Source organism: Patagioenas fasciata, chromosome 8, assembly GCF_037038585.1.
Source record: "Patagioenas fasciata isolate bPatFas1 chromosome 8, bPatFas1.hap1, whole genome shotgun sequence".
Classification (NCBI taxonomy): domain Eukaryota; kingdom Metazoa; phylum Chordata; class Aves; order Columbiformes; family Columbidae; genus Patagioenas; species Patagioenas fasciata.
Genome location: NC_092527.1, coordinates 19,842,769 through 19,867,827, shown reverse-complemented (window position 1 = coordinate 19,867,827; position 25,059 = coordinate 19,842,769). Strand labels below are relative to the sequence as shown.

The 25,059-nt window shown below is 43.4% G+C and overlaps 1 protein-coding gene and 1 long non-coding RNA gene across 2 annotated transcripts; one reads left to right on the top strand and one right to left on the bottom strand.

The window, feature by feature from the left end:
- Nucleotides 1-24,517, bottom strand: LOC136104378 (dual specificity protein phosphatase 13B-like). The gene is made up of 4 exons (XM_065843300.2): nt 24,121-24,517; nt 9,455-9,646; nt 8,563-8,783; nt 1-503 (listed from the first exon to the last, which is right to left on the bottom strand). Exons 2-4 carry the CDS (start codon nt 9,643-9,645, stop codon nt 289-291), a joined length of 627 nt encoding a protein of 208 aa, XP_065699372.1. The 5' UTR covers nt 9,646; nt 24,121-24,517; the 3' UTR covers nt 1-288.
- Nucleotides 264-9,711, top strand: LOC139828550 (uncharacterized). Its single transcript, XR_011740282.1, has 4 exons — nt 264-1,810; nt 2,701-2,795; nt 3,993-4,067; nt 5,513-9,711. It is a non-coding gene; the product is annotated as an uncharacterized lncRNA (long non-coding RNA).
- Nucleotides 24,518-25,059: the final 542 nt, after the last annotated feature.

Here is a 25,059-nt window from a genome sequence, read left to right as displayed (position 1 = left end):
TCTGCATGAAAACCCAACTGCTCCCTATGCCCTGCCCAACAGGTAGTTAAATAAACAGGACCAGGTGGGCAAAACTGCAGGTTTGAATCCTTCTTTATTTCATTTTCTTTCCAATTAGTGGGCTTATCCAAAAAATACATACCAAAGTCCTGCCAACTTTCTCATTCTCAGCCGTTTCCCGAGGTGTTTCTCAGCACAGCTACACAGCAGTCCTGACAGCGTCCTTGCACTGTCCTCAGTGAGGACAGCGTCTCTCCGTCCAGTGCCAGGAAGCAGCACCCCTTGGTGCTAGCAGGTCTCTGCTCCTCTGCCTTTCCTTCTTCCTAACTGGATGTCCAGCTCCCGAAGCTGCTGGAGGAAGCCGGAGTTGGGGCAGACGCCTCTGTGTGAGCGCACAGTCTGAATTGCATCAGTGAGAGACATATCTTCACAGATCATTAAGAAAGCGAGGACAAGAGTTGCAGAGCGGCTGATTCCCATCGCACAGTGAACTAGTACTTTGCCTGGAAAAGGGAGAGAGAGAGATACAATTAAGCCAGGAGGCCAAATGGTGGGGTTTATCATGCTGGAGCAGAGATGGAAGTGGTGCTGATACTGGGGCTGAGCAAACAGATGTGTTCAGCCCTGCAGAGCAGACACGGTGCACTGATGGCTGAGGAACAGTGGTGTTTGTAATGTCTGGGCATGGAAAATTCATAATTTTATTCCAGGATCCATATGTGCTTGTTTGGGCTTAGCTGTCAACCTGCTGGCATGCCCTTGGCCCTCCTGCCCAGCCTGCCATCCATGGTGTCCCTGCTTGCTCACGTGTGGTTTTAGGGAAGCTGGCAAAGCTTCAGGTCTTCATACTTGAAGGCCATACGATGGGAAGCAGCCTTGACAGGTTACTACAAGAGGGCCTGGAAACTTGGGATTTCAAATGTGTGATGCTCAGGAGTCCTTGGTGCTATTACAGGAACACTCCTGATTTTCAACAAGCTCTTTTTTTCTTATTTGCTTAGGGCAGTAATGCTTTCTGAGGGTGCTGACTGCTGCTCAGACCTTGTTGGAAGTGTGTGGGGAAATGGGTGTTACCTGTAAGAACAGCTCCTGTTTGTATATGCCATTTGCACCTGCTTACTTATGGTTTTTTATTTCTATAGCCTACTGTATAAGCCGGCACAGGCAGGATGCAGGAACAACCACAAAACCTCAGATGAAATGTGAAGAGTAAATTTATTTTCGTTACAGCGCCAGCCAGGGTATTCCCAAAGCAGCACCTGGACAGACGCACACAAGTGGGGATGCAGGTATCGCGGAGCTCGGCCCATGCTAGAGGATCACTGAACCTGCTGGTTTTGCCTGTATTTCAGGGATTCGCGCAGGTGTAGTTTACTGCAACCTGCTTTGATCTTCTCACAGCAGGCCAAGTGTCTCAATCATGTTTGATAGGGTGCCTCTAAGTCTGTCACAGGTCTGTGGTATCAAAACACAAATGGCTAAATAACAATTAGTATGATATGTGTTTTTCTACACCTCAGTTGTAGGTCACTTAAGCGTGTTTATAATTCTCCTTGACAAACTTCCGTTATTTTCCCACACCTACCCTGTATATCTGTAGTCACTGTCCTTCCCTAACGCTTTTATTTTTCCTTCTACATTAGGTGATCACCAGAAAATCAATTTATGAAATGTTCTGAGTTTCCCCAGAGATTTCAGTGTGAGGTGTACATCTTTGTTGAGAGTAATATTGTGAGTCCTTCCACGTTGCTGTAAGTGAGCGTCAGGGAAGACTTCGAGGGATCCCTCCTGCCCTCTGCTCTGCTTTTGGGTTTGTTGCTGTGATCACTAATGGAAGTAGCCGGCGAAACTCAATTCTGTATCATGACCGCTTCCCAGGTTTCTGATGAGTGTCTTTGACCCGTGCTGGAAGGCGATAAGTATTTCTTTAAAATGGTCTTATGTGAAATTAGAGCAAATTTTGTCAAAAGGATTGCTTTCAGAGGGAAAAACTCAGATTTGTAGTATTTTCCTTCAGGATGTGAACAAAGAGCTCATTCTGGAACCTGAAAACCTACATCTTGTAAATGTTGTAAAATGCTTCAGCTTTCACAAAAATGGTGTGATCCAATGAAAAAATTTTAATTAGAAAAATGACCTGTTGTTCTATTCAGTTATAGCCATGCCTGAAAAATTTCAAACTCTTCTGTCCTTTGCTGCAGCCAGATCTAGTCTTTTCACAGAGACCAGGGCCCAACGATTGGACATTATTGAAGTAACTAATGATTAGAGTCAGATTTGAACTTCTGACCAGCTAGTGGACAGCTCTGTGTCCTGTTAAGGCAGCTGGAAAAAAAAGTAGTCTTTTTAGTATGAAAATTTCAGAACACTGCTTCATTGCAGATCTTCACAAGTTTGAGACAAAATCTTTTCTGTATTTTTTTAAATTTTAGGAGGTTTTTAGACTCTTATTTGAAGGCTCTTGTTTACTAATTGTATAGCTATATGAAGTGCAATTTAACAACAATACCATTTATATCCAGAAAAATATGAAAATCAGTAAAAACAATCCCATGTTGTTTTTTTACCTTTGGAGATGGAATACGGTGTCTCAGATGCTGTTTCTCTGTAGAAAGTAAGGAGGGGTAGAAAGAATGGACAGCATTTCAGGGCTGGTTCCCTTTGTTTGTGCCTACAGCATCTTAATTTCTCTATTACCAGGGAGCAAGACAAAAATATCCTCGTTGGATGATGAGCATAGATCCAGTCAAAATCCTCAGACTGATTGCCCCCGTCTCCCTGGGTGTTAATTCCAGGTACTTTGTGCACAGCTTTTCATCTTATATCCCTTTTTGTTCGTGACAGGGTATTTATTTAGCAACTGTTCCAGTTCTGACTAATGATGATGGCATAGCGACATGCCTGTGTTGTAAAGACCCGCTCTGGCCAGCAGGTTGAGAGAAGTGTTGAATGCTGCAATGTATGTGACACAGCCACCTTTCATTATCCTGGCATGAGAAATCTGAGCTCAGCCCTAAAGATAGACATGTCTTCAGCAGAAATAAAGGGACAAATATAGTCTCCAAGGAAGCAGCAAAACCAGCTCTGGTGACAGCAGACTGGGACTGGGCATCAAAACCTTTGGGGGAAGGAAGAGGTTTTCCCAACATAATGTTGGTTTTGCAGAATTAATAGATCAAATGATTTCTATTTATGTTTTCCGATTCAGATACAGCTTGACAGCATTAACTGAGATACTGATGCCATTATTCAAGTTAAATTACATCCGTCAATTCCATTAACTCCATGGGGATTCTTGGAAGTGAAGTCCTACTTTTTGCAGGAATATGGCAAAATGCTTTGCACCCCTGCTAAAAGATAATGGCAATTTGAATTTTTACTAGGCTTTTTTTTCAGTCTGCTGCACTATCATTAGCCTTCACACCAACCTGGTGGATATGTATGCTGTATTGTCTTGCCTGGAGAAGGCACTTCAGACCCAGATAAGCCAGGTCTGAGATTTTCAGAGGGACATAAAGGAGTCATGAGCACAATTTATCTTTAAGAAATACTGCAAATAGGGCTAAGTTCAAAACGTCTTAGGAAAATCCATGCTTCAGTAGTTCGCAGGGGGCCTAACTGCAACATAGTGTCAGGGACTGGGGAAATCCAGACTCTCACCCTGATGCACAGCCCAGATAACAGGAGCAAAGGAACGATCTGTTCTAAAAAAATTGTCTTGGAACTAGAACAGCCCCCCTCCCCTGAAAACTTCTAAGCTACTAACACTTGATAACTAAAATAAATTATATTTATGGTTTGAACTGCACCAGGAAGAGGGGAAAAAAGAAAAATAAAAAGAGATGACCTTGATGGTGAATTTGATTTTGAATCACTAAATAGTTTGGAATTCCATCTGAATTTGGCCAGAAATTGGATGGAGGACGGGAGACTTACTGGTCAGAACCTAATTAATTTTAAAAATTGTTCTTGGGTCCATTTTTTTTTTCCAGCCAGATGGAGCCTTCTGTTTTGGGAAATGCTCTGCCCCACCTGCAGCCTGGAAGTGAAGACAGAGCTAAGCACAGGTACGGATGCTGCCTTTAAATATTGCCTGATGTGTTTTTGTTGCGTGCACAGAAAGCAGAACAAATTCCAGATTCCTGCTTGTACAGGCTGGCTCTCTACTGTTTTGTATCTAATTCTGTGTCTGAGAGGAGGAGGTGGTAAGTAAGAACACACTGAATTTTCTTGTCTGCTTCTCTGGCTTATCCACACTTCAAAAGAATCCTTCTAGACTGACATCTAGATTTAGAAGGTGTCTCAGCAACAGCCTGGACAAGCCCCAGCTAATGACCCTGGTCCTAATGGGCAGGTCTCTCTTATACACTTGTTTCCATGAGGATGGGGGTATATTATTTCTTTTACATGTGTGAAGTCTGTTCCACATTGTTAGCTTTGTTTCATGAGGTACAGAGGTTATGATAAATGCTGGTACACTGACAATAAAATGACTGTTTGTTGCAGATAAATCAGTCATATTAAATGATTTAACTAACGTAAAATCGCTCTAATGAAAACATATTTGAATTTCCTATGTGATTATTTGTAGCAAACAAATTGAATGTTAAACCTGAGTCAGGAAACAAAAGCTGTGTTGCCGTTTGGTTCTGTGTACATCCTTGTCTTCTAGCACTTGCTCTATCTGAGTTAAGTGACACTCTGAACCCACCATGATATACTGCATTTTAGAAGTGCCTGAAGCAGATCTGTAGCATGTGGTGACTGCTTTGGCCTTGCTGACAGCAGGTTGCGTGAGGCTCTGGCGGGAGGCAGCAGAGATGCACTGTCCCAGCACCAAGGCTCAGATTCCCGGCTGGCTGCTGGACCACAGCCTGGGCGAGCAGTGTTCGCAGGGGTGGTTGTGGTGCATGCCTCTGTCATGGGGTGGGCAAGGAGGTTATAACCAGATCTTCTGTACCAGAGTCCACGCCACAAGCTGACATCCTGCAGATCTGCTTTCCTCGCCTCCGTTTGTTTTATCATACAGTGCAAAGAGAAGTCGGACTGATCCCACATTAGAGGGCCATATTGCAACCTTCTTTCTGAGCGTGTAACAGGATCCCTTAGGAATAATGGGATTAACTGAGGAGAAGTGGGGCCACTTAGCTTTTGGCATTATTAAATATTGCAATCCTTATTTGAAATGTTGCACCACACATCTCAAGCTACTTTTTGCAGAGGCAAACAATAACTGTCATCTGGCTGGGATTTGTGCAGAACAATGACACTTGGTTTTTAACAACGGATTATGGATATTATATCCAGCTCATGCCTGCTGTAACTCTACTGACATCAAAGGGTTTGTGCTAAGGATGAAGTTTGCACATTCAACTTTGTTGGCCAAAATCAAGTTGGGAAATTCAATGTTGTTGAACAAATTAGTCATTAAAACACATAATATCTTATTGTCCTTTTGCTACTCATCATTAACTGAGCTAAATGTCCTGAACCAGCCCTTGCTTTCTTGTAGGATGGATTCAGTTTTGCTAAGACCAGTCTGCAGACTGTCACCCGGAGTGAACGCCCCAGCTGCCCTTGCTCCATTGAATCCAGCAGAATTGTGCTGCTCACCAGGATGAGAGCTCAGCTGGGCCAGGAGGTCGCAGGGCCTCTTCCTACTCCACTGTGGTTTTCTCATCTCCTGTTACATTTTAGCCACCATCCTGTAGCCAGGTGCAGAATCAATCGTCTATTTATTGACCAATCAAGTGTCTATTTGTCACAGCTGAAAACAGCATGAAGCCTATGGAGAGCTTTAAATAGTGGCATGTCCTTTCCTTCCCACGCCTCCCGGAACAGGTAAAGGCTGTCATCTGCTGTAGGGTGGGAGATCAAACTGGTATATGGAATGCACCCACGGCAGAGTTAAGAAAGAGGACTCTTTTCTTGTAAGTTAATCTTGTTTCATAACCACCACCACCAAGAAGGCAGAAGAGGGATCCGAGCTTCTCATTTGCTCCAGTGAAGCGGAAGAAAGGAAATGTCTTTCAGAGGATTTGCCATTTCAGGAAGTTAATGGGTGATTTTAACCTGCCCGTTTTAAACATGTTTGGAGGTTAATAAAAGGAGGAGCTCTCTCCTTGGGAATCTTTCTCTCTACATACTGCTAGTTTAATAGTTTTCGTGGCATGCTTTCGTCTGTGCTCTCAAGTTCTCTTTCCTTCCTTCTCCTGCTAGACTTCACCAAACGCTGCTGATTTATGCTTAGGTTTAGCTGTACTCCAAAAAAATGCAAATTGCACAGATGGCCATGCAAGGGTCAAACTTGATATTCAAGGTGTTGCCCCTTGAGCACGAGTATGAGGGAGAAAGCCAGTACTTCCCTGACAGCATGTTTTTCCTTGCAGAGAAGGGGGCAGCTTGTGCATCTGCTTGCTCTTGGCTAAGCCTTCCCAAACAGCTCTGTTAAGTGGGCACAGTAACAGCAGGGGTCTGCTGAAAAAAAGGCAGCCAAGGAAACAGTGTTCATAAAATAGTGCTTATATGGCATGGCTGCAATAGTAGTGCCTGTATTTCTTAATGTGGACAACAAAGATGATGAAGGAAGTCATTCAGGGTGTTATGCAGCCATTGACCACTGTGACAGGAATAGCTCCCAATGAGGAGTATGTGAGTACACACTCCTCTGCTTCCTTTTGCTCATGCTCTGGCATCCGGGTTTGAAGACATTGCTTTAAAAAGAAAATCCTTACATCACCAAAGATGTAATCTGTTCAGCTAAGGTAGAAATCTGAAGTAAATCTCACCATGCTGTTTTCTGGACTTGTGGTGTAAAGCATCAGAATTTTTCTTCAAGCATGGTGGGAGTAACAGTTCTTACTTATTTCTAATTAGTATTTGATTCATAGTTTTAAATATGTTTGTGCCTCATATAGTCTTAACTTTGACTTATCCTCCCAGGTGAAAAAGATTATTTAATTCCATTAAAGAAAAGATGCTAAATTTGCTTGTAATAGTTAAGCAGCAGTCTTAAATGACTTCTCAGTCAAACAAAAGTACCTCATTACATCCTGAGTTTAATATGAACAGGCCTCTTGTCACCTGGTGTAATTTTTTTGTTCAGCATCACTGCTTATAATAAATGCCATTTTTTCTCTTCTTCTAAATGGTGTGAGTAAGAATCCCCTCCCTGTCTCATCCTTGCACAGGTCATGGGTATTCAGCTGTTAAATTTCTATACCTCAAGAAATTATGCTTCCAGAACATCTTGCTTATATATTTTCTAAACTGTTGCACTTTCCTTAAAATTATGAATGTCAGCAACAGCTGGACTATATATGATTGAATTTCACCTTGTCCCCATTCCCAGAACCTTACTTCCATATGGAGTTCAGTAAAGCAATGTCTAAAAGCATGGGAGTAGAGATAAATATACACTCTAGACATGAGTTCATTGTGTTTGCCTTGAGCCCTAACTTGTTCTGCATTCATAGCTTTCAGTATTTGGGCACACATCTTGCAAAGCACTGATTTTGTTTGCTTTTGTAGTCACCATGATTCATCTGTTGTTTTCTGTCTTTTGTCAATTGATTTGGAAACTTTTTTTTTTTTTTTTTACACACACGAAAAGATTTTTGGATCTTACCTTTCCCTGGAGCACCACAAATAATGAATTCAATTGCAAACAGTATACGCTGTAATAGAAATGTGTGCAGGTCCAGATTCCCCGAATGTGTTAGTGGTTTTGAAATCCAAATGCAGCCAAAGTCCAATTCTTTCTAACAGGATGGGTCAAGCCCTCCAAACAGCAGTAAATGCTGAGGAACCTAGCACAGAGGTGCACTGTTTTCAGTAACTGTGTTTCCCTTTCCTAGATTGCATGGTGTAAATTAGATCTACTAGCTGCACATGGTTAATCTGGGTAGTTAGTATTTTATGACCCGCGTTGATATTAAAGCTCACCATGATGCAAACAAAACAGTTTGCTGAGTGTGTAAGTGTTCTCTTAATAAATCACTTATTTTTGAGTGGGTATCTGTACAGTTTTGTGCCTCAGTGAAGACTTGCTTTTGTGAAGGCTAATCCTTAACAGTAATGATCCCCCACTAGCCCCAGGCCAGTATCTGGCATCTGGCCTGTATTTAGTGAGTCCAAGGATTTTGTGGGTTATCTGCCTATTTCAAGGTTATACTCCTTCTAGCAACAGCATGGCATTTTTACCCCATCCCAGCATTTATTCTAAATCCCAGTACTAATTTGAAAAAGTTGTGTATGTGCTGTCTCCCAGGTCAGTATGTCACTATAGGTAATAAGGGATACTTGCTATTTTATCTTTCATTAATGAATAGCACAAGGCATAGCAAAACAACTTTTGAAAGCCCATTCAGTGCATCCTCCCTGTTTCAGGGGAACTGCTGCTCACTGTGGGAGTTCAGAAGGCAGGCATCACGCTACTTGGTTTGGCTATCTCCGTTCTTACCCACATCTGCAGGTGGTTGGTTATGCCAGATACTATTTGATAACTTGCCCTACTTGGCTCTTATGCAGAAGGTATGCAGCATGCACAGATGGTCTAGTTACCTCTTGGGGAATTCAGTGCTGCTCTTATGTATCGAGCAACTGGGTAGAAGTAAATGCTGAGATCAAAGTTTGGGTTGTCCTCTGCTTCTACTCCATAGTAATCCACAGACAGATCTTTGTAGAACTTGGGTCCTGTGTCAATATGAAATCGCCCAGCAGCAGCATCCACAACGTGGGAGATGCCCATTCGGCTCAGCTGTGCTTTGTCACGAGCGACGTACCTGGAAGAAGGACGGGGGGTTATATTCACCTACCGCATCGCAATGCGGGGCAGAGCATGCTGCTGATGGTGTAGTTTGTTAAAACTCCATGAAGTTGTAGTGGCTATTTTTGACAGGTTGATCAGCTACAAAGTCTCCACCAAAATCTTTCAAGACAGAAGTGACTTACGTTTCCTGGATTTTTTTTCCCCCCAAACATCAGTTTAGGTGGTTCTTCTCAAATGACAAGAAATAAAAAGGTGATGGTGATGATATTTCTGCACAAGCCAAGAGTTTTCTGGTTTGCTTTCTCACCAGGTCACCTCTGCTGGGCACCCATCAGTTCAGGGGACTGATGCCACCTGGCAATGTGAGGAGAACACAAGGTTGATCCTGTTTAACTGGGCTCTGTCATGACTGCCTGTGGTACCAATGCCATGGCCCCACCAGGCTGTTGCAGGGTGGGACTTCTGTACTAATACAAGAGGAGAAGTCAGAGGGGGAGATATTCTTTTGGAGTACTAAGGATGCCTTTTTCTATGCGACAGCATCCTAAGCAGACTTCAGCCTTGCCTAACAGGCACTAAATTAGTATCTAGGTCTCTCTTTAAATGAAGAGTAGATTATTTCAGGGAGTATAGGGTGGGGGCCAAATGTTGCATGAACATCTTCAACCTTCCCCTCTCTCTTACAGGTCTCCCACGTAAAGGTTTGGCCAAACTTCGTCCACGTGCCCTGTGGGGTGTCTGTGTGTCCAGAGCAGACGCCGCAGCTCCTCCAGGGATGGTGTCTCGGTGCTGCATGGGCTGCCAGGCATCTGGCTCGAGGAGCTTCTTATCTTGGGGCGCAGTAAGTCCCTGCTGCACAGGGAGTCCCAGGCCATTCTGAAAGTGGAGGGCAGACATTCAGCACCAGCCAGAGACATTTCTGAGGTTGCCCTCCCCTCCCTTACCCCTTACCAAAGCTTGCCCACAGTTACAGTTGTAGCTCTTGGGGACAGAGATTGTCTTTTTCTCCTGTGTTTATATACTTAGCACAGTGGAGGCCAGGACTGGGCTCAGGAATGCTGTTGTGATCTAAACAATAACAGTCTAGTGGCTCCCATAGTCCCATGTTGTGGTTCAGACAATGATTTTGAAGCTTGTGCTTCTTAAATAAAGTTTCCTATTATTATGGCAAATTGGAAGCTAAAGGTTTCTCAAACTAGGCTTAAGGCCTCAGCAGGCTTATTTTGACCTGACTACTCAACCCTTCTTTCTAGATATGTCAAACGGTCAATTAAAAGTTCATGATTATATTTTTAAAGGTTTTTACATAGTAGTATGAACTTTCCCACTCTGTATTTGGAATTCCAGACACTATCACTACCGCGGTGAAGCAGACCGGTCCTTGATATGCCAGTATGAGAATTCTGCTTTCAAACAGAAAGAGGTAATGCTACAGAAAATGTATTGTGTAAATGTAGCTACACAGCAGGGATAGAAACAAGTTGCTAATTTGGTATGCTGAGTTTTTCCCTTAACCACATAACTAAGACTTGCCTATTTATCTGATTTGTCTTTTATAATTTGCTCAGCAAACTGAGCTGAGCTCAATAGAATTAATCACACAAAATCTTATTCAGTGGTTAACTCCTAATTGTCAGCTTCAACAGAGGAAACGCTATAAGGAGTATTTTGGTTCTTTGTGATGGTAGTTGCCAGCCATACTTGTTGTCTGAATGACAAATGTTTGTGGCAGAAGGAATCTGCATGAGTTAGTTACAGTGATTCCAGCTGCCATTCACATGAGCATTAATATATATTTTTTTTAATAGGTTGTTTCATTTGCATTCCTCTCCTCTCTGCCTTCTCCAAAACAGTCCCATTTCTAATCTTGAAGAACTTTAATTACAAGGAGAAACAGGTTTTTTTAGGCATCAATTTGTGTCTGCTATTACTCTGTTCCCATATGATACATTTCTTTTGAAATAGTGGTTCCTTATGTTAGCTACAGACTTGAACTGTTGGGAGGATGTTTGAAGAGGGGAATAGAGACTCTATTTTTACCAGAGCTATGCTTTAAAAAAATTATTAAAAATGTATGTGTTTTTCTATGTTCTACAAATCAGTCAAGTATCTGCATTACAGAGATACTGGGAACTCTGTCAACTCAGGCTCCTGTAGAACAGAAGCATCTGTCTAGGACATGGATGAAGGTATGGTCAATGAGTCAAAGCCTTGCTTTGCCACTGACTGCTGAATGTCTTTTGCATAAATGATTAGAGGGGTGGTTTGGGGTAGAACAGTCCAGCATAGAAAACCTAAAACTCTTTCTGTCTTTCTGCTGAACATCTCTGCTATTTGCAAATAGGCCATAGTCATGTTCAAGCACCTTCATTGACAATTTCTTTCCAAATATTAGTTGTGGTGAAAGGTTTTCCTGGTTTCCCATCAAGGTACTTTCACAAGCCCTAAGTTCATATTTTGGTATAATTTTGTTTAAAAGTATTTTTCTTTGCATGCACAAAGAGTCTGAAGACTAGACTGCTTTGGGAGCTCACTGCACCTTTATATTAATCCACTGTTTTGCTGAAGGAGAAATGGAATAACTAAGTCCCTGAAATGTCCGCAGAAATGGAGGAGGGAAGGATTAACTAGAAGCCACCCTTATGCCATGCACTTGGGTGATTTGCCTTGGCAGCTGCAAAAAAGGACCCTTTCTTCTGTCAGTACACCTTCTTCTGCCACCTTCACAGGCAGCCTTGTCCTCTTGAATACAGTAAGTTTTCACGAAATAATAATGTTCCCAGGATAGTCTTGTATTGTTTGTGTTACAAAGAGCTCTGCTGTGGAATGTGCCCCCCTCCCAAGTGTGCGTATCTCCGCCAGTGTCAGCTTTTACTGTGAAAACAAAAGCAGATGTTCTTGCCCATTTTGGATAGCTTTATGCAAGAGGAGGCATGGAGGAATTCCCATACTGGAACGGACATCCCCCATTGATTTTGACAGCTTCTTTGACACTGGCCCACCCCAGTGCCCACTGAGTCAGGTCTGCGTGGCTCCCACTGGTGATCTCAAACACCTGCATGACTTCTCTGATCCCAAGCAGGAGGTCTGCAGCAGAAATGGGATTTGCATTTCCTATGTCCTGACCACAGGGACATCTGCAAGCTCATTAAATACTTTCAATTATAACAGCCTCCTTCAATCCTTCACACCTCATAATATCTGCAGCAAATGTTCTTCTTTTTTGACATATCTTATTCCTGGCAATGTGGCTAATGACCACTCTAGGGCACTTCTCACTCCTTATAAAGTTGGTTTCAACAGTTTTGAGTTTTTTCTTTTCTTCCTTACTACTGTCTGTTATCCATTCCTCTTGCCCTCTCCACTGTATAGACACTTTGATTTTCATACTGCCTAGCCTCAGAAGATGGAAGGCTGCTGTCAGCCTTGCTTTCCTAAGCCTTACGTGAATGGAGAATTACAGGGCACTGTCCAAAAGTCCAGGTAACATTTCAGCATTCAGGCTGTCATTAAGATGGGGAGGGACAGGCAGCAACTCTCAACAGCTCTTCTGGGAGCTGTGCTTTCCAGGTCCACAACTGTCCCTCTAACAGCTGGGTGGACAACTCAGAAGTAGAGCACACCTTAGGAAAACTGCTCCTTCAGAGATTTTTTTTTTTTAAGTTGTCTTTCTGGAAGGGAACATAACTGCATAGGTTTGGCAAAAGAAGGTAGCATGTGCTACAGCGCTATTGAAGGTTGTGGAATAATTGTCTTTGCAAGATGGGTGTGCTTCTCCAGAATTACCCTGAGTTGACTTCCAGCTTGTACTCACATTGATCTTGTATTATAGCTAAGGAATTTACTTCTGTTGAAACACAGGCACGAACCACTGATGCTGTGTGCAAAACTTATTCCATCTGCATTCTAGTCACATTTGTTCAACTGGACAACAGCTTCAGTTCATGTAAACGCTATGTCCAATGAAAATTAAGGACTTGGGTTCAAATTTCAAATGTGAAATAATTGGAACTAACAGGCTGTGAATGATTCAAAAGCAGAGAAGTCTCTGTAGGACTATTCAAATAATATGTTGAATAATGAATATGCTGAAAAAAAATAGTAGCTTTCCATGGAAAATTTACAGACAGGAAAACAAGGCAATTTTTTCTGAATAAATGATTGCTCAGTTCTAGTGTCAGTCTAACATTTTAGCTCACTAAATTTTTACATGCAAGTGTCATTTACTGAAATGCACATATTTAAAGAAAACAATGCTATGATTAAAATTTTGTGTAATGTTTTATAAGGAGTGTGAATAGATTAAAACAAATGAGTGTGAAAGGAAAATTATTACATGTAATAATGTGGTGGTTCTTAATTTTAAAAATATGTTTTTAATGATTCTCAGCTCAGTTTCTCTTTATTCGCTTTTTGTAGTGAATCTGTTTCTGTGATGTGTGTCATGTGAATGAGCAATACAATTTTACAATGCTGGTTTCTGAATGATATTCACATGAAATGTTCCTGATCTTTGCCCTACTGGAGTTGTATTGCAGTAATTATTCAGTCACGTAAGAGAAATTTTACTGTTATATTGAGATTAATTTTGAATTGGTTTGTACTACAACCATAATTGTATCTGAACTGTGTAACAGAATTTCCTTAATTATTACTAGCAGAAGAATTGCAATCAAAGAGGCCTATTGCAGAGCAGAAGATAATTCTGATCATCTAGAGTGACACAGAGTATGACATGGCCCCACGTGTCACCATGCCATGCCTACACCTGTAGCCCCCTTCCTGGAAGCCAGTTAGTGGCTTTGCTGCAGTTGGGCTACAAGAGTGGCCAGGTCAGTGGTTCCTTATATATGGAATGTCCCAGGAAGAAAAGGAAGTGGTCCTGTGAGAGCTCACAGAGAGCATCTCCCTCGTGAATGTCATGGCTTCCTCTCTTCCCAGCAGTGAATGCCCCTGTGTGCTGTGTATACTGTAGATGCTTTGGTTGTTTTTCAGTTAGTTCAGTCACTACAGCTTTATCCGTAACATAATTAGTGCTGTCCGGTGCTGTGCTGAGGAGAAGGCCTTTAGAGACTGGTATCCCTTAAACAGGTGTCTCAGTCCATGGAAACATGTGCCACCTCTCCAACTTCTCCAACACCACAGTATTTAATTAAATAAGAACACACTCAAAAGTTAGTGTAATTTGACAATTTGGCATTACATTGGTACAAGATCAAGCTGAGAGGATGGTATGAAGGCTGAGATGAAGCACAACAAAACACTGCAGCATGATGCTTTGGAAAGTCAGAAGGGAAAAACAACTCGTGTTCAGGATATTCAGTAGAAAGCCTTTATATCCTCTGCTTTTCCTTGCATTTTCTAATGCCAAGATAAAGAAGGGATTTGAGTATAATATAAGGATGTCAATGCTCTCATTTCAGTGATGTAGTGAATATTTTAATAATCCCAGGCATTGTTTTGGCTTTTGTGTGTGGGTAGAAAGTCATCATTTTCCTCTGGCTTTAGTAAAAATATTTCTGAATTTTTAAATCTTCAGAACAAAGTGCACTACATCTTGTTTTTTCTCAATCTGATGTGTGCTGTAACCTTGTCATCTCAATGAAGATATCAGTCTGACTGCACTTCAGATAGACAGTTTGATTTGCAGTGGTAAAAGTCCAGGCTGAAGCTAGGGCTTGGCCAAAGTAGGTCATGTCAAGTTCATGCCTATCGTGTATTCAAAAGTCATAAATGTTTCTCAGAAAGCCTATCCCGTGGAAAGATTCCTCCAAGATAACATATGTTTGAGGGTTTTCTGTTGGTACGTCTCCATACAAATGACAAGTATTACTGTCATCATTCTTCCGTGGTGTTTAACCCGATAGTCTCACTGGAGCTGTAATTTATCAATTGCTAGGAGCACTAGAGGATATAGATGGGTTGAATCAAATACAGCAATGACTTAGGTGGGGCTGGCTGGACTTGAAAACTGAGATAGAGACGGTTTCCAGGGAGGCACAGGGTATTTGAGTGGCCAACTGTTTGTAAGAAAATCTCTTCAGCAGCTGGAGGATGTAATCTGAACAGCACTTCCAAATTTAGGAGAGGTTTCCAGACCCCCAACTTCAACCCAGATATATGTTTAGGTTAAGGCACCCACTTGGTGTGACCTGGCAAAATCCATTTAGATGGCCTTGCTCTCAACAGATCATGCAGAGCCTATGCTGAGGAGCAGGCTAGCTAAATTAATCTCTGTATTGGACAGCTTTGAGCAGCATAAGGAAGAGGGAAAACCTCTGACTGTTTTTTTTTTTTCCCCTCAGTACTGTGTTGGTACCAAATTTTCTGTCCTATCTGGAGAGGGTTTGTGACACTTCTCCATCTGAGTAGAACTTTCCTCCATGTGATATTCAGGGAAATCAGCAGCAACATTTCTGATGCAAAGCATTACTCAAATGTAAGGAAGAAATTAATCAGCCCATCCTGGTTCTCAAATATGCTGAATTTACCACAGCTTCTACTGATGTTATGGGTTGCCAGGCCTCAGAAGCCTCAAAAATGTCTAATTTTTTCGTAGCAAGTCTGTGGGCCAGCCAGCAGGGCTCAGACCTGATGGTCTTGGCAGTTTCAGGATGTACATCAGCATGCAGGCCTCAAGGCAGGGTGGCCTCATTTTTGTCTGTGACTGTAGTATAAAATATTCTCTTGTCATCAGCTGGTTAGTACACTTGTATTTATCAACCACGTGTGTGGTTCCTGACAGTGGCTAGACAGAAGCAGCCATCCTTTTATGTGCAGCAATGTTGTACCAAATGCTCAAAACCTGTCCACCTTCTGATTTTGCTGATTTTTCGGGGTCTTGCATGTGTATTTATTTTTTCTTTAGCCATGAAAAATCATCTCTGTAGAGATGTTGCCCACAGTGAAGCTTCAACTGGATGAAAGAAAAGTGAAAAACATGGGCAGCTAAATGGATTTTCCCAGACCCATCCCTTCCTCGTGGAATGCAAAAAACCAAGGGTTTTCTGGACACAGTTGTATTTTTCTAATATAAATTCAATCCTAGCCATGTTTCTGAGTCAGGACAGAGGCAGAGGCTGTACCAGGCAGGGGTGGGCACATAGATTATGCTTTATAGAAGCCATGGCTGATAGGTAGCACCACCAGAAGGATTGCAGAGATAAGAGGAGATAGTTCATCCATGCCAAGCTTTTCTGTGGCTTCTTCACCACTGAAGCTTGCATATATTTTGTTGCTGAATTGGACCTTTATTTACTAGTTACAAATTTTACATGTTATTTTAATAGTGTGCATTGTAACTATTTAAAGCTGTGTGTTAAACAACCCCAGACACTATTAACAATCTGCATGTTACGATATATTTTTTGGTAACTGCTTGTTATAGTATCAGCTATTAAGAATTTATTACTAGTGCATTTTAGGTGGTGCCTTACAGTCATTTAATTACGGCCATCTAGTAATCATTACATAAATATGCATCGAGAGCAAGAACCCCAATGTAAGGTGACCCAAAAGGCTTTTACCTGCCAAGACCCGAGTTCAGGCCCTCAGGTGGCAATGATGTCATCGGCATATGCAGGGAAACACAAATATTTAAAGCTGTGCAGGGAGCTGTGTTCCTCTCAACACTAGGTGTTCATGAAGTCATCAGCTGGACTGAGAGCGCTGTAGAGCTCTAAGGACCTGAACCTGGCTCTTGGCAAGCAGGCAAAGGAAGGTCGATTCCCCTCCAGCCCTGGCCCCAGCAAAGGTGTGGGGCTTTTGGCTGTGAGCACAGAAGTTCAGCTGCAAAATTGGGCCCTCTGAGCCCCTTGGTACTCCTGGGCTCTCAGCTGCCAAGTGCATCCTTACGCCTGTTAAGCAAACCTGACCTGGTAGAGAATCAGACACATTGCATATGGCCCAAAGACAGCAGCTGGTTCAAAATTCATCTACCACATCTCCATGCTATTTGTCACTGAAACAGCACACCTGTATTTGAGAGTGTCTCTAGCTCCCTGCCAGGCTACTGCTCCTAGATGGAACATAATTGCTAGTTTCTTCTGCAGTGGACTTCAGCCATCAGACTTGACCAGTGATCAGTTCTGACAGTCTGTAACTCCTTCCTCCATTCAGTACTGATATTTTTAACTCCCTCTTGAGAAAACAAAAATCCCAATTTACAATATTGTAGCACTAAACAGCTCTTGGACTTGCTACATTCAGGAGACAGTCTTGCTATCCCTATGCTCCCACTTGAAGATACACTTGCCTAAAATTTAGTTCTTCCTGTGTAAGACTGGCTCTTCTCCTGTGCACAAGGGTTGTTACATCGCTTACTCTCTGTTGCCTCCAGCAATGACTTGTCTGAGGTGAAAGCCAGTGTACTCTGAATAGGTAAATTCTGTTTTTTCTTCTGCAAGCACCCTCAGATTACTGAGAAACTCAAAGGATGAAACACTTCTGAAGACAAGCTGGCAAGTCGATGCAGGTTGCTGTAAATCAGGAGTAATGTGTGCCACTTTGATTTCCTCTTGGAACTGCCAGCAACCAGCTGAGTTGCCTGGCTGACACTGGTGTTTTGGTACAACCGTCCCAAAACCTTCACCCTCCCTGAAAAACACAAATTTTAGTTGCTTTTTCATGATTTCTGGTAATGGTCTTACTGATATTTGCAGCCTGAAGTTGCGGAGGGTGTGTGGTGCTCTCATTACCGGGTGATGTTAATACAGCATGACCCTGTGGAGAGGCGCAAGCTTGGGTTTGTTCACAGATCACCTGAAATGTGCTGAGTTTATTTCTCTGAAGAAGATCCAGTGGGCTGCAGGCTCCCATTTACAGTGATGCATTTCAACCTCAGCACTGTTGCTGTGTGGAGGCAGAGCCTGTCATTGCTGTACCCCACAGGGCACATTCTCTGCTCCCTCTCTGAGGCTGTTTGGGGTGAAACTGTGACTGCCAAGCAGCTCAACTGCTACGGTCTTTTGCATACTGTCTACTTTGCAAGGGACTTCGATCCAGACATCTCACTTCCAACTCAGCACAACACGAGAAAGCCACAAATGGGTTGCTGGGCACGCTACATCTAGCTTAATGAAAGAATGACAGAATGTGACTTGGGTGTTGTTTCCAGTCTCTCAGCCATGGTTCTACTCCTCAGGCTTACCATGTTGCATACTCTTAATCTAGCATGATCTAATTTTCCCAGGTCACGTCCAAAGTGATCTGAGGCATAAGCCATGTTCATTTCTTGCTTCAGCAATAACTACTCAGAGGCCAAGGATGTCCTGCACCGTGCTTTGCACAGAACTCTGGTTGTAATGTAGTCCCTTAGGTCTGTGTCGTGTGTCCCCACTAGAGTTTAGTGGGCCACATCTGAAGGTGAATGAGGCTGCTTTAACAATAACTAATATAGCAGTGTCCTCAAGCCCAGCGCTGGAAACATCAGGCTTCAGAATTCAAAGAATCTCATTACAAACGAATGGTTTTTGCCCCAAGGATAGAAATGAAAGGATGGCACAATGCAAAGCCCTTCTCCCCTGTGACTAGCTCTGGTATGTTCTTCTATCTTAAAAACAATATATTGCTCTTTTTTGGGTCTGCTCTGTTTGGGGACATTGACAGATTCACTGCTCTTTATTCTTGCCCAGTGATCTCTACAAGCATCATGAAGATGGCTCAGTGCTACCCAGCTTACAGGAGACAACAGACACGTATCCCTAGGCTGGCATAGCAGGAGGGGTGAGCAACCTGCTAGGAAGAAAGGTGGAAAACAGCAGGAGGTAGGCAGCCAGTTCCCTGGTGTTTCTTGAGCACTGGAATGCATTTTATAGTTCTTACCACAGTGAGCCTGTGAAGAAGAAACTGCTGTTCCTACCACACAGGTGGAGATGGTAAAGTTAAGTTCGATGATTTTTCTACATCTCTACACAAGACTGAGCTGGGAGGCAACCCAGGGGCAGAGTGCTGCCAAACACTTGTAGCAACAGCTGAACCAGGGTTAAGAGTCACCCTCTGATTTCATTTGTGTCAAAAGCTGTGCCTACCTCTAGTGAGTCAAAGATAGCTTACATTCTGAAGTGAAAATCATGGTCGAATTTGGACTTCTGTGCATAGGGATGAGATTTCCTAGAAATGCTTTGGCAGATTTTAGCTTTGTTCAAAACAGAATTCAGAACATGCAAAATCAAACCAAGGTCACAGAAACCCTATGTCACTATGCTGTTCTCCTGATACCCTTCTTATCATGTTTGCAAAGTCCTTATTTAGAGATACCCCAAAAAAAATTAGCATGATCCCTTATTAAATGTGGTGACATTATGGCTTAAGAACAACCACATTGTCTTTATAAGTGTTTATTAGTCTATCTTGCTCTCACCCCAACCTCTCTGATATGAGACTTTCTAGCAATGTGATAGCCATGGCAGGACTCAGAGAGGTTTGAAAGGCTAGTTCCAGGAGCCTGTCCTCACCAGCATTCCCTGGCAGAAAGATAAACCACAGAGCTAATAGCAAGCTCCCGTTGCCCAGGTTTCTGGCTACAGAACTGGGAAGGATAAACACCTCCTTAAGCACTGTAAGGTAGAAATGGAACAAGGGAAAGGAATGGAAATCCTCTCATAATGCAATGGCTAGAAGCACTCCAGATGTTTTGTTTTATTCCCACCATGAGAACTACAGTCAGTCCCAGTGCAAGCTTGGCCACCTGTCAAATCAGGTTTGTGAACTAAAGCTTATTGGAATTTGACACGCTGTTGTCTTGGAGCACACTGGAATGGATCAATACAGACTCCTCCTATAGCAGTGACACAACACGTATGCTAACCATACAGTCCCAGATGCCCCTCATAAATCATTAAAATACTGGCCAGTTCTAATCAGACCCATTGGGGTATAATGTAATATACTATTTGAGAACTAAAAACAATAAATCAAGTTACTACAGAGGTCAGACTGAGACTGAACAGAGCTGAGACTTGCTTGCTCATGTGTGTGCAGTCTAAGAGATGCAATGGAAGGAGATTAAATCCTAAGTAAGCTAAGCAAATTGCTTTCTTCTCATTGTAAAATATCACTACTAAGTCTGCTGAAGGTAAAAAAAAAAAAAAAGAATAGGAACTCATCATATTATGTAGTACAGCTGATTTGAGGTTTAGAATTTCCCAGAATTTGTATTAGCTCTTGAGATTACAGGTATTCCTAATTATTTGTCCTTTAGGTTAACTTTTACCATATTTCTAAAACTGGCAATTAGAAATATATGCCCCTAAATGTCATAGGTCACATGGTACAAACAGAACAGAACTCGTTTTCTTCTAGAGCTGAAAACAAATTAACCACTAGCAAAAAATAATTCAGATCCCATCAGAAGGCAGCTGCTCTGGTTGCACTCTTCAGTCTTGCCAGGGACACAACAGGCAGCTCTGTGAAGGGGAGGTTGCCTTGCAGTGCCCAAGTGCTGGGAACCAGTAACAGTCTTCATGCTGAGGTGCTGCTGCATAAACTCAAGTAATCAATGCCTTCTCTTTGATATGGAAATGGTTGAGTCCTATCCATGTTTTTCAAGTGTTGTCTGACTCTGAGAACAACATGGTATGGGGTATGGCCAGTATGTAGTTTGGTCACCATAAATGTTATCTGACAAAGAATGATACTAAAGGCTACCGCTGTCATTCGTGGTGTATCTGCATGTAATACCTTTAGTTTCTTACCTTGTATTCAGAAGAGAAAGAGCTAATAATTTTTTCTCATCTTACCTGAAGGCAAGGCCAGTCTGTGGCAGAAGATTCTGCTCTGCATGTACACTGCAGATGCTGAAGCTATAGAACTCGCAGTACTGCTGTTCAGTTCCTCTTGCTTTCCTTGCACTTCTTCCTCAAACCTTTCTCTGTTTGGTCTAAATTGGGCAGTGTTTTTAAAACTCATACAGCAGAGTAGCTTGGCACCTGAGTTTTGCCTGTGGAGCTGTATTTCTAGTAGTGGCCTGCAGGGAAGGCTGTCAGAGGCTCCAGTTGTGGCAGCCTCCCTTCAGTCATGAATATCGAAAAAGAGCTTTGGTCTAATTCTGTGAAAGCTGCTGTTATGCCAAGCGTGGGCTTTGCTGCGGGGAGGTATGAGCTGTGTGAACTCTTGGGGTTCATGCTGGTGGCTCTTGAGCTGAAAGTTCTGGAGATCAGTGCCAGGAACTAATTTCAGACCTTGTATTTGGTAATGCAAACCACTAATCCAGAAGTCACCATAAAACAGTGAACAAAGTCTCCGTGAGACACTGGCAGTAAATAAAACAGTTAGCGAAAACCAGAGTAGTAAATACCTGGTGGTGAACAGAGTGGAACCTGGCTTGTTTGAATGATGCACCAGCACCTCCAAACTAGGTGCATGTGTGGAGCAAGGTGGATTAATATTGTGTTTTATTTCTAATTAGACCTAAAGCAAGTCTGAGTTTGTTTTAAGCCTGGTGAAGCTATAGTTGAAACACAGATGGAGACACAATAATCAGTTGCATCGGAGATGCAGCACAGCTTGGTGCAGGAACTTAATGAAGATTTGTTGGTCAACAACAATCTCCCAACCTGCTTAACATGCTCTCCATTTAATTTGCTCTGCTATTGTAGTAAATTTGAAGCTCACAGGTCAGACTCAGGTTTTTTTGCTCGTATAGTCTCTGCAGTGTCAGCAGGAAGCACAAACCAAAGACTTAGAGCCTGGACTTGAGCAATGTGTATTTCTCCTAATGAAACCCAAAGCCAGGTGAAATTTTTGGGAGAGAGGAAACAGGATATGGAGTCCCTTTGGGGAATGGGGGGGGGGTTCATAACACTCAGAAACTTGGCCCACATTTCTGGTCTCCTCTCTTTCTACTCCACAAAGGGCTTGTAGCATTTTTAAACAAACTTGGATCTATCATATGTTGTGAAAGAACCTGCTGGGAAATTTGGTGATTCCTGCACTCCAGGGCAGAGGAAACCTGTGTTTCTGCTTTGTGTTTTTAGGAAAGTAGGGAGATGAAATTCAAAATAAAACACAGCAGATGGGAATCTCAGAGAGACAGATACTGGGAAATGTTTAGACAAGCTTTGTCCCCAGTCCTTGAGCTCAGGATTTAGCAACTAAACCGTAGAGACTTCAGAAAGACAATGAAATGCATTTGGCTTCAAATACAGTTCCTCCAGAATCCAGTGAGAGTTGTGCATGTGAATCTGAAGGCAGAATATAGCCAGCAGTATGGGGAATAGATGTAATGTGAGAAACTCTCATGCTATATTATTATAGTCTGAATTGTTTCCATCATTTTGGGTTAAGTAATTCCCCGCTATCCATCTCTAAAGTGCAAACAGTACAGCCTTGATGTGCCCCAGGGAAAGGAAGTAAACCAGCCTTTGAATCTTTACCCAACCTTACTGCTCATATTTTGCTTTCAGTGAAATGTTCAAATCCTTTAATATTTCATTCCCATAAAAATATATTTACCAGGGGTTTTTGTGGCAGCAGTGAGGCTGTGTTTATTATTTTAGGAACACCACACGACTGGCTTTAGAGAAAAGACAAGGCAGGAGCTCAGAGTGCTGCAAATCTATCTGAGAACAGCATGTTTTCCACCTGTTGAGGCAGCAACCACAAGAAAAGATGCACATAATAATTATCTGTACCTCAAACGCAGCACCAAGTCCTGCACCTCTGCTCACCACCTAGCAGACAGCTTGATAACAGAATTACAGAAGAGGAGCACCGAGAGTGTAGAGTAGGTAGTGCTTTGTGAAGAATGAAAGAGCAGCTCTTATTAAAGAGAAGCTGGAAGGTAGAAGATGAGAAGGAAAGATCTGAGGCACCCTGATGCTAAAAGAAGAGTGGACCTAAGGAACTCCAGGAGCCTGCCTTATTCTTGGAGTGGTGGTCAGGTTTTTGCCAATACCTTTTCCAAGGCTGCTTCCATTTGTTCGCTTAACATCAGAAATCATTTCCACTGACAAATAGGTGCCCTATACACCTGCTGGAGCCCACTCCTTGTCAGAGATAAATGCCCTGTAGGGTACAGGCCTGATCTCAGTGACACCATGAGTGAAAATGATTGCCAGGATCCTGTTCTTCCCCTCCCTGCCTCCTGACACTGGGAGCATGCTGGAGCTATGCTACCATATTTTTTGCAAGTGCCCCAGAGTATCTGGTGTAGGAGGAGGGCTGGGAACACCATGAAGAACAGGGATGCAGAGCAGATGAAACACCTTTGTTTTTTTCTGCTGAAGTGCTGAGGCTTGTAAGGATCTTTTTATCCCCTTCCTCTGACTACCAAGAGGAAAGAGGTGACATTTGGCTGGGTGAAGTCTCCCAGAGCCCAGATCATATGAGCTCTGGAGTGGTTTGTACCATGGTAGTCCCTCACTTGCAGAAAGGAACAGATCCTTCCTAGCAGGGATTTGCAGGGGAAGGGAATCATCCCAGCCTCGATTTAATCTTGACAGAAGCAGATGATGAGAAGACTGTGTGCTGAGTTGGAGTTTTGCTTTGAATTCCTGCGGTGTTGAAGGCAGTGCTATAAATAGACACAGTATCCTTTTTACCCTGGTACAATTCTGTCTCCAGCTCCTCATATAGACAGCAAGTCTGCTGGTAGGTATTTAGCAGGAATTAATTTAACCCAGTCTTCTCTTCCTGCACTCTTTTACTCCAAGCATCCTGACGGCTTCTACAGCCACACAAACATGTTTCCTCAATAAAAATGTTCTAAGGAAGGCTGTTGATTTTAAAAATCCCGTTTCTTTCTGAAAATCCTATCTTAGTTATAAATAATCCATAGAAGTCCCAAACTATAGAGGGTTAGTATTAAAAATTAAAGGAAAAAAAAAAAGGCAAAAAAATTATCCCCCCCCCCATCCATCGCTCAAACTTCTTTATATATATATTATTTTTTCCACCCCCAGGTTTTGGTTTTGAACCGCACAGCATTTCATTCATAGTCTGTTTCCCATTTTCTCCAGTGTAACTGGCTGCCCAGTTTCTCCCTTCCCAGGAAAGACTCTTGTGAATATTAGCTGAGAAGGAAACCCAGATACAGTGTTTCATGGCTATTATCTTAAAGACAGATCTGTAAGAAATTTAAATACAAGACAGATTGGTATTTAAAAAACCAAAACCCTTGAATTTAAGCATCTTTTTCAGTGAGAGATCCTCAGCCTGAGAATCCAGCTGGAAAGCAAACTAAAATTTCACAAATATTAGAGCTTCTGCGTACAGCAGCATAGATTATAATCTGGCCTAGCCCTGCAGTTGTGTTGCTGCTTGCGGAGCTGGCTGTGATTAAATTCATGCTGCTCAGTGCCTGTATTGAGTTCACTGGGAGTTGGTTTGTAAACAAGCTTAAAAGTACTTGCCTGGTAGTTGAAGGTCCTGCGCTGCAGTGTCTTGAATTACCTTTGAACAATACCACTTCCTTTCCTCCTAATGTGCCAGTCGCACAACAGACTTCTATCCTCTCAGTGTTCAGTTTATTCAAAATCTATTTTTAATTGTGTTAATTATAAACCATAATCCCCTACCCTCTTTGCACCTGCAGGAGCCCGGGCGGGCAGCCGCGCCAGGAGCTGCGCTGTGGACGGGGCTGATCATCATCAGGTGGTGCGAGCGGATGACCCGGCCAGCCGGGCTGCGCTGCGCTGGTTCACCCCGGCTGGGCCGGTGCTGGCGGCGACACTGGGGTGTGCAGTGGGAACGGGAATGTCGCGGGGTGGTTGGGGTGTATCCCAGATACCTGGGCTTTTGCCGTGTGTGCTTGTTGGCGGGGCAGTTGCGGTTTACGTCGAAGAAGAGCAGTCGGGGGGTGGCTGGGCACACCCGCGTTGGTGGGCAGCTGGGGGTCAACCTTGTAGCGGGTGCCGGGGTGCCTGGTGCTTGCCCCAGCTGCGTGCGTCATTGTGGGGTTGGGGTTACCCCTGGCACGCATGTGGGGAGCGTGGAGTTTTACCTTGCCCGTGTGCGTGGCTGGGGCTGCGGCATTCACGCCGGTCACGCGTGCCCGTGGGGCCGCCGGGGTCTGTCTCGGCGGGGCGGGTGTGAGTGTGCTGTGCCCGAGCCTCCCCGCACACGGCGTGCCAGGGCGGGGGCGCTCCCAAGCACGGCCCCCGCACCGGCTGCTGCGTTTCCCTCGGGGTTTGACCCCAACTCGGAACAAAAGGGCCAACCCGGGGGTCGCCGGCCCCCCGCGCGTGCTGCCAGCCGGGCCGACGGCGCCACCTGGCGGCGCCACCCGGTGCCGCGGCTGGCGGGGGAGCAGCGCCCGGGCTGGGGCGCGGGGGTGCGCCGGGTGTTTTGCG